The sequence below is a fragment of the Mesoplodon mirus genome (genome assembly GCF_964341445.2).
Source record: "Mesoplodon mirus genome assembly, chromosome: 16".
Taxonomy (NCBI): domain Eukaryota; kingdom Metazoa; phylum Chordata; class Mammalia; order Artiodactyla; family Ziphiidae; genus Mesoplodon; species Mesoplodon mirus.
Window position 1 is genome coordinate 4408687 of NC_138992.1, and position 14464 is coordinate 4423150.

General features: G+C 53.0%; 1 protein-coding gene across 1 annotated transcript in view; it reads left to right on the top strand.

The window, feature by feature from the left end:
* Nucleotides 1–14464, top strand: part of COL22A1 (collagen type XXII alpha 1 chain) — a gene marked incomplete at both ends in the record, with an annotated part of 243681 nt that overhangs the window by 215778 nt on the left and 13439 nt on the right. Inside the window, 5 exons of the mRNA XM_082600940.1 lie at nt 4804–4848; nt 5660–5713; nt 7474–7527; nt 12689–12742; nt 14239–14310. Coding sequence (XP_082457066.1) covers nt 4804–4848; nt 5660–5713; nt 7474–7527; nt 12689–12742; nt 14239–14310 — 279 coding nt within the window. The remainder of the gene's footprint in view (nt 1–4803; nt 4849–5659; nt 5714–7473; nt 7528–12688; nt 12743–14238; nt 14311–14464) is intronic.

The following is a 14464-nucleotide window of genomic DNA, read 5'->3' on the forward strand; positions in this document are numbered from 1 at the left end:
TTGCACCCGTTGTTACTTGTTGTTCTAAGTTTTCTTTGTTCTTATCCTACTTATTATAATTTTAATGGACTTCTCTGGATGATAGAACCTAAAAATGAGTCTCAATTTTCATTCTGAGCCCTTTTCACAGCTAAAGGGTTTTTCCCCAATTATAACAGTAACTCATTATCATTGCATAACAATAGCAAATGTTGGTGGTAATAAAAAGAGAAAGAGTAAGAAAAGTAATGTTGTAGAGAAGAAAATAGAGTCACTTATAACTCTACAACACAGAAGTAAAGCTCTGTTAACGTTCTAGTATGTTCTTTTAAGAGTCTTTTTTCTATGTATGAAATCCAACATTTATATATCTAAATCTACATCTATCATTTATAGATCTAAATCTGTATCTAACTGTCGAGCTATTTATTATACATATAAACATATACAGACACCTTTCTTTTTTAAGAACCACCGTTTCATCATCATTTTATTATATAAAATTTCAAACATACACAAAGTAAACAGAATAGTGAAATGAACTGCCATGTGCCAGTCACTCAGCTTCAGTCATCATTATTCTGCTTCATATCTACCTCTACTCATTTCCTATCCCTTACTCGATACTTTTCAAGTTTTTTGATATAAAATTTACATACATCAAAAAATCTTAACTGTATCATTCGGACAAATAGATATACACATGGAACCCACATCATCATTTCATTTTAAGCCCCATGGTTTTCTACAGGGGTCTAAAACAAGACTCAACAACTTGGATCCCATTTTAATGTCAGGATGGATGGCCAACCCAATGCCAATGGCTTAGATTGCATGATCAGTTAGCAGTGGATATGTTGAAGGGATGTTGAGGTAGGGAGGGGTATACTGTTATTTATATATATGCATAAAAGATCCACCACAGAGCACAATAGGAAAGAAACATACCTTGCAAGTAAGGGAGTTGTACTTAGAGTGATCTATGAAAGAAGATAAGCAAGCCCACAAGAGAGAGAAGAGACTTCATAACTTTATAAACTCCATGAGAAAAAGAAGAGACTTCCTGCCTTTTAGCTTTTGGATGGCAATTAGAGAAATCCCAAAACAGGGCCTAAGAGGTTGCCTTGATTGTCAGTGTTTTAAAGCTTCTCCACAGCCTGTTGAAAAGGCTCATGCTTGACCGACCCTTCAGTGCATGTCTTCACCCTCTCCTACCTATAAAAAATGAACTCTATGTATTTTGGGGTTGTTGGGTTTTTTTCGCTAAATGCTTTACTCCTTTATAATTTCAAAATTGTTTACAAAGTTCCTTAAATTTTCTTTGGAAACGAATATGATGTTCAGTGAAAATCTTAAAATCCAATTATCTGGCAAGAAGTAGGAGATCAAAATGCTAGTTCTATTTCCTTAATGTGTTCTTCTGTTAAAAAAAATCAATAACTCACCTGACTGGTATTCAATAAGGAGGAAATAAAACACAGAAAATACTTTCCTTTTTCCCAACTCTCCTTGCTTTTCACCCACTTGCATCAGGAGAAGAAACCTAAGAATGGGGACTACCACCTCTTATGGGGGATTAAAACACAGAATTAGTGATTCTTTTTTTTTAAGGTCATTTCTGGTTTACTGGAGGGAGGGGGTTTTTTTGTTGTTTTTTTTTTTTTCTTTTTTCAACCACGTAGATCCATTTGCTGGGAAGTGTGCTGGGGCAAGATCCACCTCTCAACAGAGAGTTGTAAGGAATCCTACTTCAGTGCAGGGACAGAGGTTAGAGACCCAGGCAGTTGAAAGAACACCCACCTCCTCTGGCTGGCATGGCGTGAGCTTGGAGATAGACAGACCTGGGCTCAGCTTTCACTTTGTCATTTATTAACTTTGTGACCTGGGTCAGGGGACCGTTCTGAACCTCTGTTTCTTCTTTTATGAAATGGGCATCAGAATAGCTCCCACTTCTATAGGGTGGTTGTGAGTACTGAAGGAGAAGGTAAAACGTGTAAAGTTCCCAGCCATGTGTTTGGGACACTGTGTGTGGCTCCCTTAGTTGGTGCTTTTGTCCATGATTATCTGGGAGGAGAGCAACCAGGGTCCCTGCCTCTGCACTGGCTGGATTTGGGGAAGACACTGGGCCCCAGGAGGCCCTGTCCCTCCCCAGGGAAAGGGAACTGGCCTATTTTGACCAGTGGAGAGCACTGTTTATTTCTTTTTCAATCGTTACGGCAACTCTGCAGGAGTGGGTTCTACCCTCATTTTACAGATGTGGAAACTGACTCCCAGTGAAGGGAAGTAAAGCACCCAAGACCCACAGCTAGAAAGTGGGGAGCCATGGTTCAGTTCCAGACCTGACCCCAAAGTCAGCCCTGCTCCATCATACGTAATAGCATGTAAAGCCCCTTTCCATAGATTAATCCTGCAAAGCTCTGCCAGGTGGGTATTTTTATTATCCTCATTTCATAGATGGTGATGTTAGGACCCCAAGGGGTAAGTTGACTTTTCCCAGGTTACAGTGGTTCAGTCTGGAGTCAATCTAGGCGACTTCATCCCCTCGTCCTGCTTTTCCCCTCCTCCTCCCAGGCTCTGAGAGCTTCCCTTTCTGTTGCACCGCCCTGCGGCCTGGGAAGTGACCTTCAGAGCCTCCCTCCTAAGGCCACCCATTCTTATCCCCCAAGTGGTGAGGAACAGGAAAGAGAAGGCATTTCCAGGGTAACAAGCACAACCACACAGCAGTGGGGCTGCTAGGCCACAGCTCTCATCAGATGGCCAGGCCGGAGGGTTGTCTTCTCCCCAGTAGGGTCTTCACTCGCTTTTTGAAACCAGGAGGTAAACTCAGGAGATAAGGTCTGAGAAGGGCCGGGTGGCGTCAGCTGGGAGGCATTTGGCCTTGGCCTCAGGGGCCCTATCCGGCCGCAGTGCTGCCTCCCAGAGTTGAGTGTGGCTCTGGAGAGGCTTTGAATCATGGCTCCACCGCTTACTCTCTGTGTGATAGATCGGCCCGAGCTGCTGTTCTATACAGTGGGGAAAATGAATCCCATCTTACAGGACTTCATTGCACTGAAACGGGAGCGTGTCCCGTGGCTGCAGCACATGCGCAGTAGGGGCTCTGCAGCTGGGGTTTTCCTCTTTCCCCTCCATGGCTGCAGCACATGCGCGGTAGGGGCTCTGCAGCTGGGATTTTTCCTCTCTTTCCCCTCCATGGCTGCAGCACATGCGCGGTAGGGGCTCTGCAGCTGGGATTTTTCCTCTCTTTACCCCGCCCCATGGCTGCAGCACATGCGCGGTAGGGGCTCTGCAGCTGGGATTTTTCCTCTCTTTACCCCGCCCCATGGCTGTAGCACATGCGCAGTAGGGGCTCTGCAGTTGGGGTTTTCCTCTCTTTCCCCTGCTGCACCCTTGCTCCTCTCTCCCCGCCTCGAGCCTTCCTTACGGCGAGTGAGAGGCTAGGATGGGACCTTGCCGCTCACTGTGAGGCCGTCTCCGCACTGCTCGGAGAAGGGCACGACTCCCTGTGCTGTGCAGCCCCTGTCTGTGGGGCTTGTGTTGACAAGTGAAATTAAATTCAAGGCCCCGTCCCAGGTGCTCCCCAGACCCCCTGACCTTGACCTCTGTGCACAGGCATCAGCCCTCGTACAAGGGCATCGCTCTGTGTCAGCCACTGGCGGGGGACTCAGTCGAGCAGGACACCCAGAGCAGTGGCTCTGGCAGTGACGACGCGAGGAGGTGACACACAGAGAGAAAGGTGCCAGGAAGGCAGTAGATGGTGACAGCGGGAGGGGCGACTGAGATGCTGGAGTTGGGATGGGAGGCTGGCCGAGAGCAAGGCCTGTAACCGGGAGGGATTTACCCGACGGGCAGGTGCGCACCAGCAGGAGGAAACAGCAGTGAACACGGGAGGCCTGCCGCAGGGACTACGGGTGGGGCGGGACCTGGACGTGGTCCGCTGGCGCGGGGAGGGCGGGCAGGGCCTGCTCAGCTGCGGGATCAGCGTCCTGTTAATGCCTGGGTCTCAGCAGGAGGGCAAGCACCCTGACGCCCAGGCTGCAGAGATGCTGTTCCAGTTGGTCAAGAGCAGAGCCTGGGGGCGGGACAGTGGGAAGTGGGCGGGCTTTGGGGCTGCGCAGGCCTGCCTGGACCCAAATCCGATTCCTTTCTAGCTGTGGGGCTTTGGGCAGGTGTTCTACCTCTCTGAGACTCAGGTTCCTCATCTGTGAAGTGGGGATTCTTACACAATCAGGGTGGCCTGACTGTTAACAGATGATAGTGCCAGCTCCGCTAACAGATTCCTCTTTGCTCAGAGGGCTTGTGCTTCAGGGAGAAAATCTCAAGCTGCTCTTCTGCGCAGGGAGGGCCCAGCCCCATGGCCCAGTATAAGGCTCCCGGGCTGGCTGTACTCACAGCTGCTGGGGGGGACCAGCGATGGCCACAGGAATGAGGAAGGTGCCCAGGCCCTAACTTGGGGGTGAAGGCAGTGTTGTCTCAAAGGGAACTGCCTACCCCAGGATCCAGGCGGAGGGGCTCCAAGCCATGTGGTATGAGATGAGGAAGAAGCGGGAGTTCAGGAGACACGTGGGGAGACGCCACCACCCTCCAGGGCATTTGTGGGACAGGCCCCTGCAGCCCTGCCCTCTGCAGAGTGACCAGGAGGAAGGGCCTGGCCAGCCAGCCAGGCATCAGGGACCTGGTCCATGTCTGGCAACTGGTCAGGAACGAGGGCCATCGGGTGAGACACAGAGAGGGGTCAGGGTGCGCTGGACCGTCTCCCTGGAGCCCACACTGTCCCGCGTTATCAGCCTGCTCCTTGGTGGGGTAACTTCATTCTCTTTCTTCTAGGGCTTCAAGGGATACACCGGCGACTCTGGCCACCCTGGCCCCCGGGTGAGTGGACATGTCACCATCAGGTCGTCCCAGTACACCTGAGCTGGCACTTCTAGGCGGAGGGCTCCCGGGCCCTGCAGGCGGGGCAGTGCCGTGTCACCTGAGAGAGGACAGTGGCAGCATTGGAAGCATCATCCCTCCTTGGTCACATGTTTCTAGACATTTCTTCTGGGGGCCTGATGCTGATGTACAGCCAGTTTGACCAAGTCAGCCTGAAGTCAGGTGTGGTCACTGCCGGCTGTGCTGCCCACAGACTGTGCTGTCCTGGGTCTGGGGACACGTGTGCTGTCATTAGGTCTACTTTCCAGAGCAGGGAACTGAGGCCCAGAGGATGTGGGTGGTTTTTCCGAGGTCCCAGAGCTAATGTGTGGAACGCTTCGGCTTATCCCAGATGGAAGACTCTGGGCCCTGTCTTCCTATCCTTTACCTTCCCCCATCTCTTCCAAGTGCCCCAAACAGAAGGACCCTTGGGGTCCACCAGTTAACCCCACTGCTCTGTACAGCGAGGAGGAAGCTGAGGTGCAGAGAGGGTCCAGTGGGCCAGCAGGTGGGGAGACAATCCCCAGCGGTTTGCCTGATCTGTCAGCAGGCGTCTCCCTGCAGCTCAGAATGGCAGAGCAGGCCCAGGACTCGAAGCTGGCCTTGAGGACACTGCAGACCCCACTTGGGGCCAGGGCTCAGTAGGGTGCTTTCGGGTGGGCCGTCCTCTTCTCCCCATCCCAGATGCTCCGAGACCACTGCGGCTGGGACAGCAGGCGTTCTGCATCTCTCTCCCTAACGGCGGCTGTTTTGTTTCTGCTTCCCCTTCTAGGGAGAGCCTGGGGCCACGGGGCCCCCTGGCCGGGAAGGGTCACCAGGAAAAGATGTGAGTGTGGGTGTCCTGTGGGGCCTGGCTGGGCCTGTGGGAGGAGGAGGTATAGAGGACGTGCGTCACTGAAGGACCAAGAGATGCCCAGGAACTGGACTGGGGGGTTGGGGCCACTGTGGAGAGAGTCACGGGCGAGTTCTAGGAATCTGCTGGTGATGCCTCACCTTCCAGCATCACGGGCTGCAGGAGTTCTCCTTGGGGTCCTGAGGAGGCCCCGGGTCTGGGCTTCCGGCAAAAAAAAAGGGTTGGTGGCCATGCCATATGACAGATAAGGAGGCTCTGCTGAGTCCGTCATGATTTGTCTGTTGACCTCAATGACGCGCGAGTTGGATCTGGCCTTACGTGGACTCAAGTGGCATTTCAGAGTCTCCCCAGATTATTTCTCCATCTCCAGTGTTCTGTAGCCTCGTGGATCCATCACGGCACCACTGTGTACCCCTCACCTGCTCTCACTGACTCGAGGTCAAGTCAGGGTGGGACGAACCATCTTTTACCCCAGTCATACAAATAGAAAAACTAAGACCCAGAGAGGTCAGGAGACTTCCTCCTGGTCACACAGAGTCAGAGGCAGGAGGAAACAGTGTGGAGTCCAGGTCTTCCAGCTCCGCATCCCCACAGGGCACTGGCCTTGGGACGTGACAGCCTGCAGGGCCATCCGACATGTGCAGACACAGCTTGGCCTCCCGGGAGTGGGTGCTGGGTCAGAAGCACAGGCACACGGTCCTCAGGTCCAAGGCGGGCCCATGCCTGCCCCCTTGCATCCTTTAGGACCTGCCTTTAACCCCTGGAGAAGTGCCCTTTGCCCCTGGTTCTTGTCCTGTGTTGTCTCCTTGGCTGATCTGTTGTCATGAGACAATGGAGCAGGGAAGTATCTTAGCAGAAATCCGATCCCATTCTTGTGCTTTTCCTGAGCAGTGGGATCCATTTCACAAACCCCAGCCTAGTGTGTCGAGGCCCTGCACTAAGTTCAAAGCAGAAGAGCTGCACTGACCCCAAGCGAGGCCTCTCCCCAGCCCTGTCCCCTAAAGGTGCCTCTCAGGTGCTGAAAATCCTGGTCTTGCCAACCCTGCTCACTTCAGTTTACAGTACAGGGCATGAGGGGAGCTCCCCAGGCAGGGGCGTGGTTGGGATTCAGCTCACCCAGCAGGTCAGGCTGCAGCTGGGACAGGACCCCAGGATACCAGCCCGTGGTGCAAATGCCTTCTTCCCCCCTTCTCAGCTCTCTGACTTGTAATTTAAAAACTCCATCTTCTGGGGTGTTCTACAGTCTAATTTGTGTAGGAACATGGCCAAGCTTCTGTTTTTTTCATTCATTACACAGGGAGAATTACAACCCTGTCAGGAGGCTTCCTGGAAGACCATGTAGGTGGTGGTGGTGAATCCCCACTGCTTGGCACCCTGGAAGGTTCTCTTCACCTTCCAGGTGGAGTTTTTCTTACTGTGAGGACTGAGGCAGGAGTGGCCCCAGGTGACTGTCCAGTGACTCAGGGAGAGGACACCAAGAGGAGTTCTCCTCCCTGTTACCTGCCTGAGTTCCAGATGGAGCCCCCCGAAATCCCCGTGGGGACAGGGATTTACTCAGCTGCAGGAAGTGAGTTTGTCCGTATTCAGAATAACTGGTGACTGATGATGAGACGTTTTAGGCACCATTTGTTGGTCCTCTTGGGCAACTGGGTGAAGTTTGGTCCACATTTGAAACTGTGTCTCTACCGTCTTCATGCGGCGACTCTGGATAATGCAATCTCTCTCTGTTCCAGGGTGACATTGGACCCACAGGGCCACAGGGTCCCCGAGGACTGAGGGGCTTACCGGTGAGTTTTGCTTTGAGACTAACCTGCTCCATGCTTTGGCAGGGCCTGCTACCATGGTAATATTTGGTTGGTTCATCCTGGTACAGCCCTATGTGTTGTTAAAAAAATGACAGAATGTCTTAGCAGTTGGTAGATAGCCACTGCCCTAAGCTCCCCCTAGTGGCCTAGGACCCTCCAATCATGCTCTAGCTTTAGGGCATTCTGGCGTTCAGGGCATGCCCTGTATGAGTTCACTAGAGTTGTCATTGCAAAGAACCACAAACGCAGTGGCTTAAACAACGGAAATTCATTGTCTCTCAGGTATGGAGGCTAGAAATCCAAGACATTTATTGTCTCACTGTTCTGTAAGCCAGGAGTCCAAGATCAAGCTGCCAGCAGAATTGGTTCCTTCTGAGGGCTGTGAGGGAAAATCGTCCCTCAGAAGGCCTCTCTTAGCCTCTGGTGGTTTGCAAGCAACCTCTGGCACCCTTGGCTCGTAGAAGCATCACCCCAGCCTCTGCCTTCATCTTCATATGGTACTCTCCCTGAGGACGTGTCTCTGGTCCAAAAGTCCCCTTTTTATAGACACCAGTCATATTGGATAAGGGGCCCATCCTACTCCAGTATGACCTCATCTTAATTAATTACGTATGCAAGGACCCTATTTCCAAGTAAGTTCAGGTTCTGACATACTGAGGATTAGGACTTCAACATATGCATTGGCGGTGGGAGGACACGATTTAACTCATAACATGCCATGTGGTTAATAAATATTTTGAATATTATTTCTGCCCATACATGTACTTAAGTGAATCTTTCTCTTATCCAAGAGCAGCCTGAGTGAATATGGGAGAAGGATGTAGAAGATAAATACTTACATTCCTGGTTCTGTGTCAAAAGAAGCACCTGCCTTATCCCATTTAACCCAGGGTCCTTGTCATAGGGGCTGCTGTAATGTATATGTGCCTGTATATATGAGCATAAATGTGACCCATGATAATGGTGCGAGGACTCATACAGGATGGAATGTTACAAAGAGAAAATTCCCTCTTTATTCCCTCATCCCACACTCCAGAGGGAGCCGCTGTTAATAGCATTTTGTGTGTCTTTGAAAATATTTTCAATACACCTACTAGTGTATAGACAGCTTGTTACACACTTCATCTTTGCAACTTGCTTATTTTGCATAGCTTGTGTGCATGTACATATATTTTGAATGAGTAATGGAATCAATGAATGGGTGAGTAAACCTGTAAGGCAGATATACGGGCTTCCTGGGTCTAGGTTACGCAGCTGGCAAGAGCTTCCAGGGGGGATTTAAACCCAGGATTTTCTGACATCATATCCGATGTTCTCCACCTCTCGTGGCCGTGGCCGTGAGCTTTGTCTTCAGGCTCCTACGGAAGGAACATGGGGGGCAGGTCACATGTGTTTGACTCACCAGGTGGAGCCCCACTCTTCCCTGATGGGGCCACAATGACTCAAATCCAGCCTCCCAGCCTGAGTCGGCGGCCTGTGAGGGTTCAGGGTGCCCTCCGTGCCCGCAATCTGTGATCCCCAGTGGCCAGAGGCAGGGCGTGGACAGCCTTCTGATCAGGGCGCAGGGCCTGTGCTGCTCGGTGGCCCTGTGCTGTCCTGGGCCTCCCGTCCTCTGGGCAGGTGACCGCCTGTGGTCTGCATAGTGATGGAAGCCGAGTGCACTGGGGGCCTGGCCGCTTCTCCGTCGCCTCAGGGTGGCGTCCCTGCTCGGGGGTGCTCACCCGCTGGGCTGCATACTTTCTGCGCTCTAGCAGCAGCTCACTGTCTGACACGCCCTGTCCTCTTTCGAGGAAGTGGTGTTTGTTCATTCAGCGAGCAGGCAGTGGGTTCAGCGCAGAGCCAGGAGCTGGCCGGTGCTCTATATTCTCCTGCTGAGTGAGGTCAACCTGGGGACTCCTGGGGGTATCACGCCATCCCCGTAGGCACACACAGGAGACTGACCCCCAGCTGGGCCCCTCGGCCGTGACAAAAACCCCGAAGCCCAGGCCCTCTGGGCCGTGCGTCCCCAGTGTGGGTGCTTTTGCCCCAAGGGGACAAATGTTGGTTTTGGGGTGCCAAAAGCTCCTACTTTTTAGTATCAAGCACAGATATGCATATGGAACAGAAGTAGATACACGGTATAGCTGTGGCATTAAATTCAAATGGAGCAGTTAGGGAAAAACTGTGAATGAGCACCTGGGTGGGAGCACTGACGACAGAAAGGTGGAGAAGCCCCGCTCCGGAGCCCCACCAGGGAGCGGCGTCACGCCTGCTCCTGCTGGCCCGTCGTGGCGTCCACATCTGGGCTCTGGCTGCAGTGAAGCCCCCTGGGCTCGGTTCCTGGCCGTCCTCCTACTTGTCACACGGACTGGGTGTTTCTTCACCTCTCCAGGCCTCAGTTTCCTCACCTGTGAAGTGGGGGAATTTGCGAGCACCGGCCAGTTAATCCAGTGAAGCGACAGGACCGTGCCCAGCACTCACAGAGTGCGCCCGGGAGGTGACCATCACCGGGCCTCACGCGGCCCTCTTCCTGGAGGGTCGTCCGGCTCTTGGCTCTGGCCTCCCTCCGAGAGGGCGCAGGGTAAACCCCTGATGAATGCAGATGCGTTCAAGGGCACAGGGAGGGGAAGGGGAGCGGCATTTGGGGACAGTGAGCGCGGCAGGACAGGTGTGTGTGGTGGAGGCAGGACAGGTGCGCGCGGTGGAGGACGGGAGGCCGGTCGCAGCCCAGGGGAGGCCGCGAACAGCCTCGGGCACAGCCTGCAAGAGGCGGGCTCGGCCCTGAAGGCCTGAGGCCCCCAAGGCAGGTTTGGGGTTTTCTGACTTGCTCCCCTCAAGCCTGAGGAGCCTCCCACGGCATCTGTAGCCAGCAGTCAACTGCTAAAGTTTCCCAAATGCGTGTGTTCTTGGACACGTACGACTAGGTTCCAGGTTATTTCCCTGACAATCACTCTCACTCACCCGGAGCCGACATGCTTTCCTGAGCGAAGAGAAGGTTCTTGGCCACTTCAGCCAGTTCACGTGGCCTGGAACCAGACCCTGAGTGGAGGCCCCTGAGGGCCTCTGGGAAGTGTGGGCAGAGTCCAGTCCATTGACATAATTCACTGCCTGAGCTCCCCAAACCCTGGGCCAGGCACTCTGACCGTCCTCCCCACAGAGGAGAGAAGGAGGCACAGGGAGGTCGAGTGCCTTCCCAAGGCCACACAGCAAGTGAGAGACAGAGGCAGCATTTGGACTCAGCAGTCTGGTCCAAGAGTCTGCAGCTTGAGCCCGCCTGGCCTGTATGTGCTGGAGTCTCTTGGCAGGAAGGTCACCTGGTGGGACGGAGTGGGCAGGAGTTTGGAGCTCAGAGCCATTCGGGAGGGAAAGCTGTGGCCTCCATTTCTGAGTGGCACAGACACCAGAGGGGCTTCATGAGGACAAATGGGACGTGAGGAGGCCTGTGGCCCAGGAGGGAGCAGGTCTCAGCCCCAGTCGGCCTCTAGCGCACTGACAGGTGACAGCTGGCTGCCCAGAGCCGCGCCTCCCTCTGCGCACGGCCGCCTGTGTTGGCACCGTGTGTTAATGTGTCGTGGCCCTTATCCTCTAGGCGAACAGAGGACCAGAGGGAGGAGGGGAGAGAGAATTGCCATCGGGCTGGGCCAGAGCGCGTATTTTTAGAGGGAGGCAGATGGGCTGCTGGGTGGGCACAGGAAGGTGCAGAGCAGCGCTGTCGTGCCTGGACGGACGTCACACGCAGTCCCAGACACCAACTGGCCTCTCCGATTTCAGCACTCCCTAGCCCTGCGATCCCAGGCAGGTCCGTGCTTTCTCCGACCCTCGGTTTCCTCATCTGTGACGTAAAGGCATCTGTGCACACGGCACGATTCCTGCAGGGTCTGGTGAGACGAGGTGCGTGAATCACCCACAATCACACGTGCACATTTTAGGCCCAAGGAGGAAGCCCTCTTTATGATCCCCAGCAAACCATACCTTTAATGAACATGGGGTGGGGGCGGTGCCGCCAGGGTTCAAACCACAGCCCCTTCCTTTCTATCTCAGGAAGGTTGTTCAGCATTTCTGTGCCTCAGTTTCGCCATTTGTAAAACGGCGACGTCTGCTCTGTTGTGAGCAGTGAGTGAGTTAATGCGTGTGAAGCCTGGCACGTAGGAAGTGCCTGGGCAGTGTTAGTGACATTTTACTGTCACGTGTTTCCGTGAAGCCAGCTCCTCTGTAAACGTGTGCTTCACAGATTATAGGACGTTGGTACCTGGTGGTTCAGGGATCAGTGCAGCGTGGTCTCCTGTGATGTTGTTGGTTCATTCATCTAGCAGAGTGCCCGCCTCCTGTGTGTGGGTGACACGTGCCAGATGCTGGTCATGGACACAGACAAGGCAGGGAAGAGAACCAGCGAAAGACACAGCCGTCTGGTGGGGAAGGTCCTGAGCGGGAGGAAAGTGAGGTCAGGGGCGTGACCAGCTCAGCTGAAGCTGACCTGTGGGTTTGGGGCTTACTAGGAATTTGTCTGTAGTTTAGGAGCGTTCTCGAACTTTCTGATTTTTATGCTACCAAGGATCTTACTGGTTAAATGTATTTATTCAAATTACAAATGGGCGCAAAATACCCCTCAAGTTAGAGAGTGTTATGGATGTGAGTCTGTCCTGGAATCTGGAGTGAGTGGACCTTTCACCCAGTAGCCGTGTGATTCTGCACCAGCCACTTTTCTGGGTCTCAATATCTTTATCTGTTCAACCCAGTGGTGACCATCATGGAGGAGGAGGATGGGATACGGGTAGGGATGTGCATCCTAAGCTGAGAACAGCCCGCGGTGATGTGAGCACTTCTGTTTGTTCCTGAAGTCAGCATCTGAGTGGGGAGGATGAACGGATAAGTGAACGATGTGGTCATGATTCTTTACTGTGCCTGGGCTCTGGGCATCCGTCACCAGCCCAGGGTTTTTCATGCACACGAACTCATTTAATTACTTATTATTTATTACGAGTTAAATATCCCAAGCTCCTTTTATAAGTTGAGAAACATCCTGTAAGTAATGACTTGGAGCCACGCTGGTCTGAGTCACAGCTCTATGTGTGAAAGCAGGCCCTCCGCATCCAGCAGTCTCTCTGTTGCACCATCCTGCTCTGTGAGGTCCTGGCAGAATCCTCTCTTCTGTTTCTTCCACCAGGGTAAGAACGGATCGCCTGGATCTCCAGGAGACCATGGCACTCCAGGCAGTCCCGTGAGTACTGTCCCACTGCTGTGATGGAATCAGGGCAGGCTTTGAAAGGTGGTGTGGTTTACATCACAGACTGTCTGGTCTCTGTTTCCAGAAGCCTCAGTGGGAAAATAACGGTGTTTGGCTGGCAGGGATAGGCTGGAGGCAAGGGGAGCCGCGAAGGACGCCTTTCAAAGCTTAAAACACACATGATTATGCGCTTGGCTCTCTGTCGTCTACAGCCATAGACATCCAACAGGACAAAACTATTGAAGACTAAAAAACACACGTGTCATAAGGTTGCATGGTAGTTGATTGATGTGTTTAGATGATGGGAGGACAGGGTCAGGCTGACCGACCCTTACCATCTCAGACAGGGTAAGGGTGCATCGTGGGGATGGATGTGTGTAACACAGATTCGGCTGAAGAGGGTCCTCCTGCTGGTGAGGAGGTGTTAGCAAGAGCTAACGATGGGTAGGTGGTAGAAAGAGGGTGACAGGAGTAATCAGCAGAGCCCTGGGCACTGGGGAGCAGGCTCGGGATTTGGGGTTCAGGTCTGGTAGATGGGGAGACATGATGGGGAAGACTGGTCCTTGATGGGGTCTAGAAGTGGATAAGTGAAAGCCTGTCCGCTAGTCTCCTCCCAGCCCAGCCTTACCATATATTTGTTTGGTAAAATTGGCAACCCTGTTGAGAAGGCCACCTTTATGGTGTGTTGTTCAAGCGGCAGATGCATGGGGTGATGGGCAGAACAGTCTGGCCAGCTGACTGTTGTCACTGTGGAAATTAGGGTGACCAGTCAGTCTTGATTTCCCAGGAACCTCCCTGCTTGTAGCACTGAAAATCCTGCATCCTGGGAAACCCATCATTTCCCAGACAAACAGGGCATCTGGTGGTCCTGATAGAACCCCATCTTCCTGTTGGACCAGGGGCAGCCGTGTTAAGGCATCTTAACTCCTCAGCACACGTGGTGACCTTCCTTAGGAACCATCGTGGGAGTCTTGTCACCTCCGTTGAGACATCACAGACAAGACGGGATTGGGTCTTGAGGCTGATCCATCCCCAGTGCAGAGCTGACCCCAGAAGAGCTGACCCACATATGGTGGCTGCCCAGAAAGGTTAAAACTAAAATTCCCAAACACCTTTCCCCAAAAGTGAGCCTGCCAAACCATAAGACGTGCTGGCCAAAGGGGAAGAGGAACACTGCCTCTGCAGGAGGTTACTTGCAGGGGCCCCTTACACAGCAAGGTGTTTTGTTTAACGTTTGTCCCATTTTACTTCTGTTGCTTGGAATGGGAGAGCTGTTCACTGTTTGCAGGAGACTCTCCTCTGCCCCCGCACCCCGTGGGGAATTCACAGTACCCCGTCTCTCCCTAACCCAGCCCCTCCGTTACAGGAAAGGGCTCTTCTGTTTTGTCCACGTGCCAGGCCTTCAGAGTACAGAGGGGTTCCGAGGTTTCTGAATCTTCTTGAGTTGACCCTTGACCTTGAAGAATTAATGCCCTGCTTTCCCTCTGCAGGGCCAGAAAGGAACCAGAGGAGACAACGGCAGCCCAGGGCTCCCTGGCTTCCTGGGTCCCCGTGGACCGCAGGTGAGCATAGAACCCTGTTGGGGCGTATCCCCGACTGGCCCACTGATCACTGTCTCTGCTGGAGCGTGACTTGGGTGAAGATGTCTGTTGTAAAGACAGTCGTGTTACCTGCAACGTGCCAATGCCGCAGAGCTCACTGATGTTTTGTTCTGTG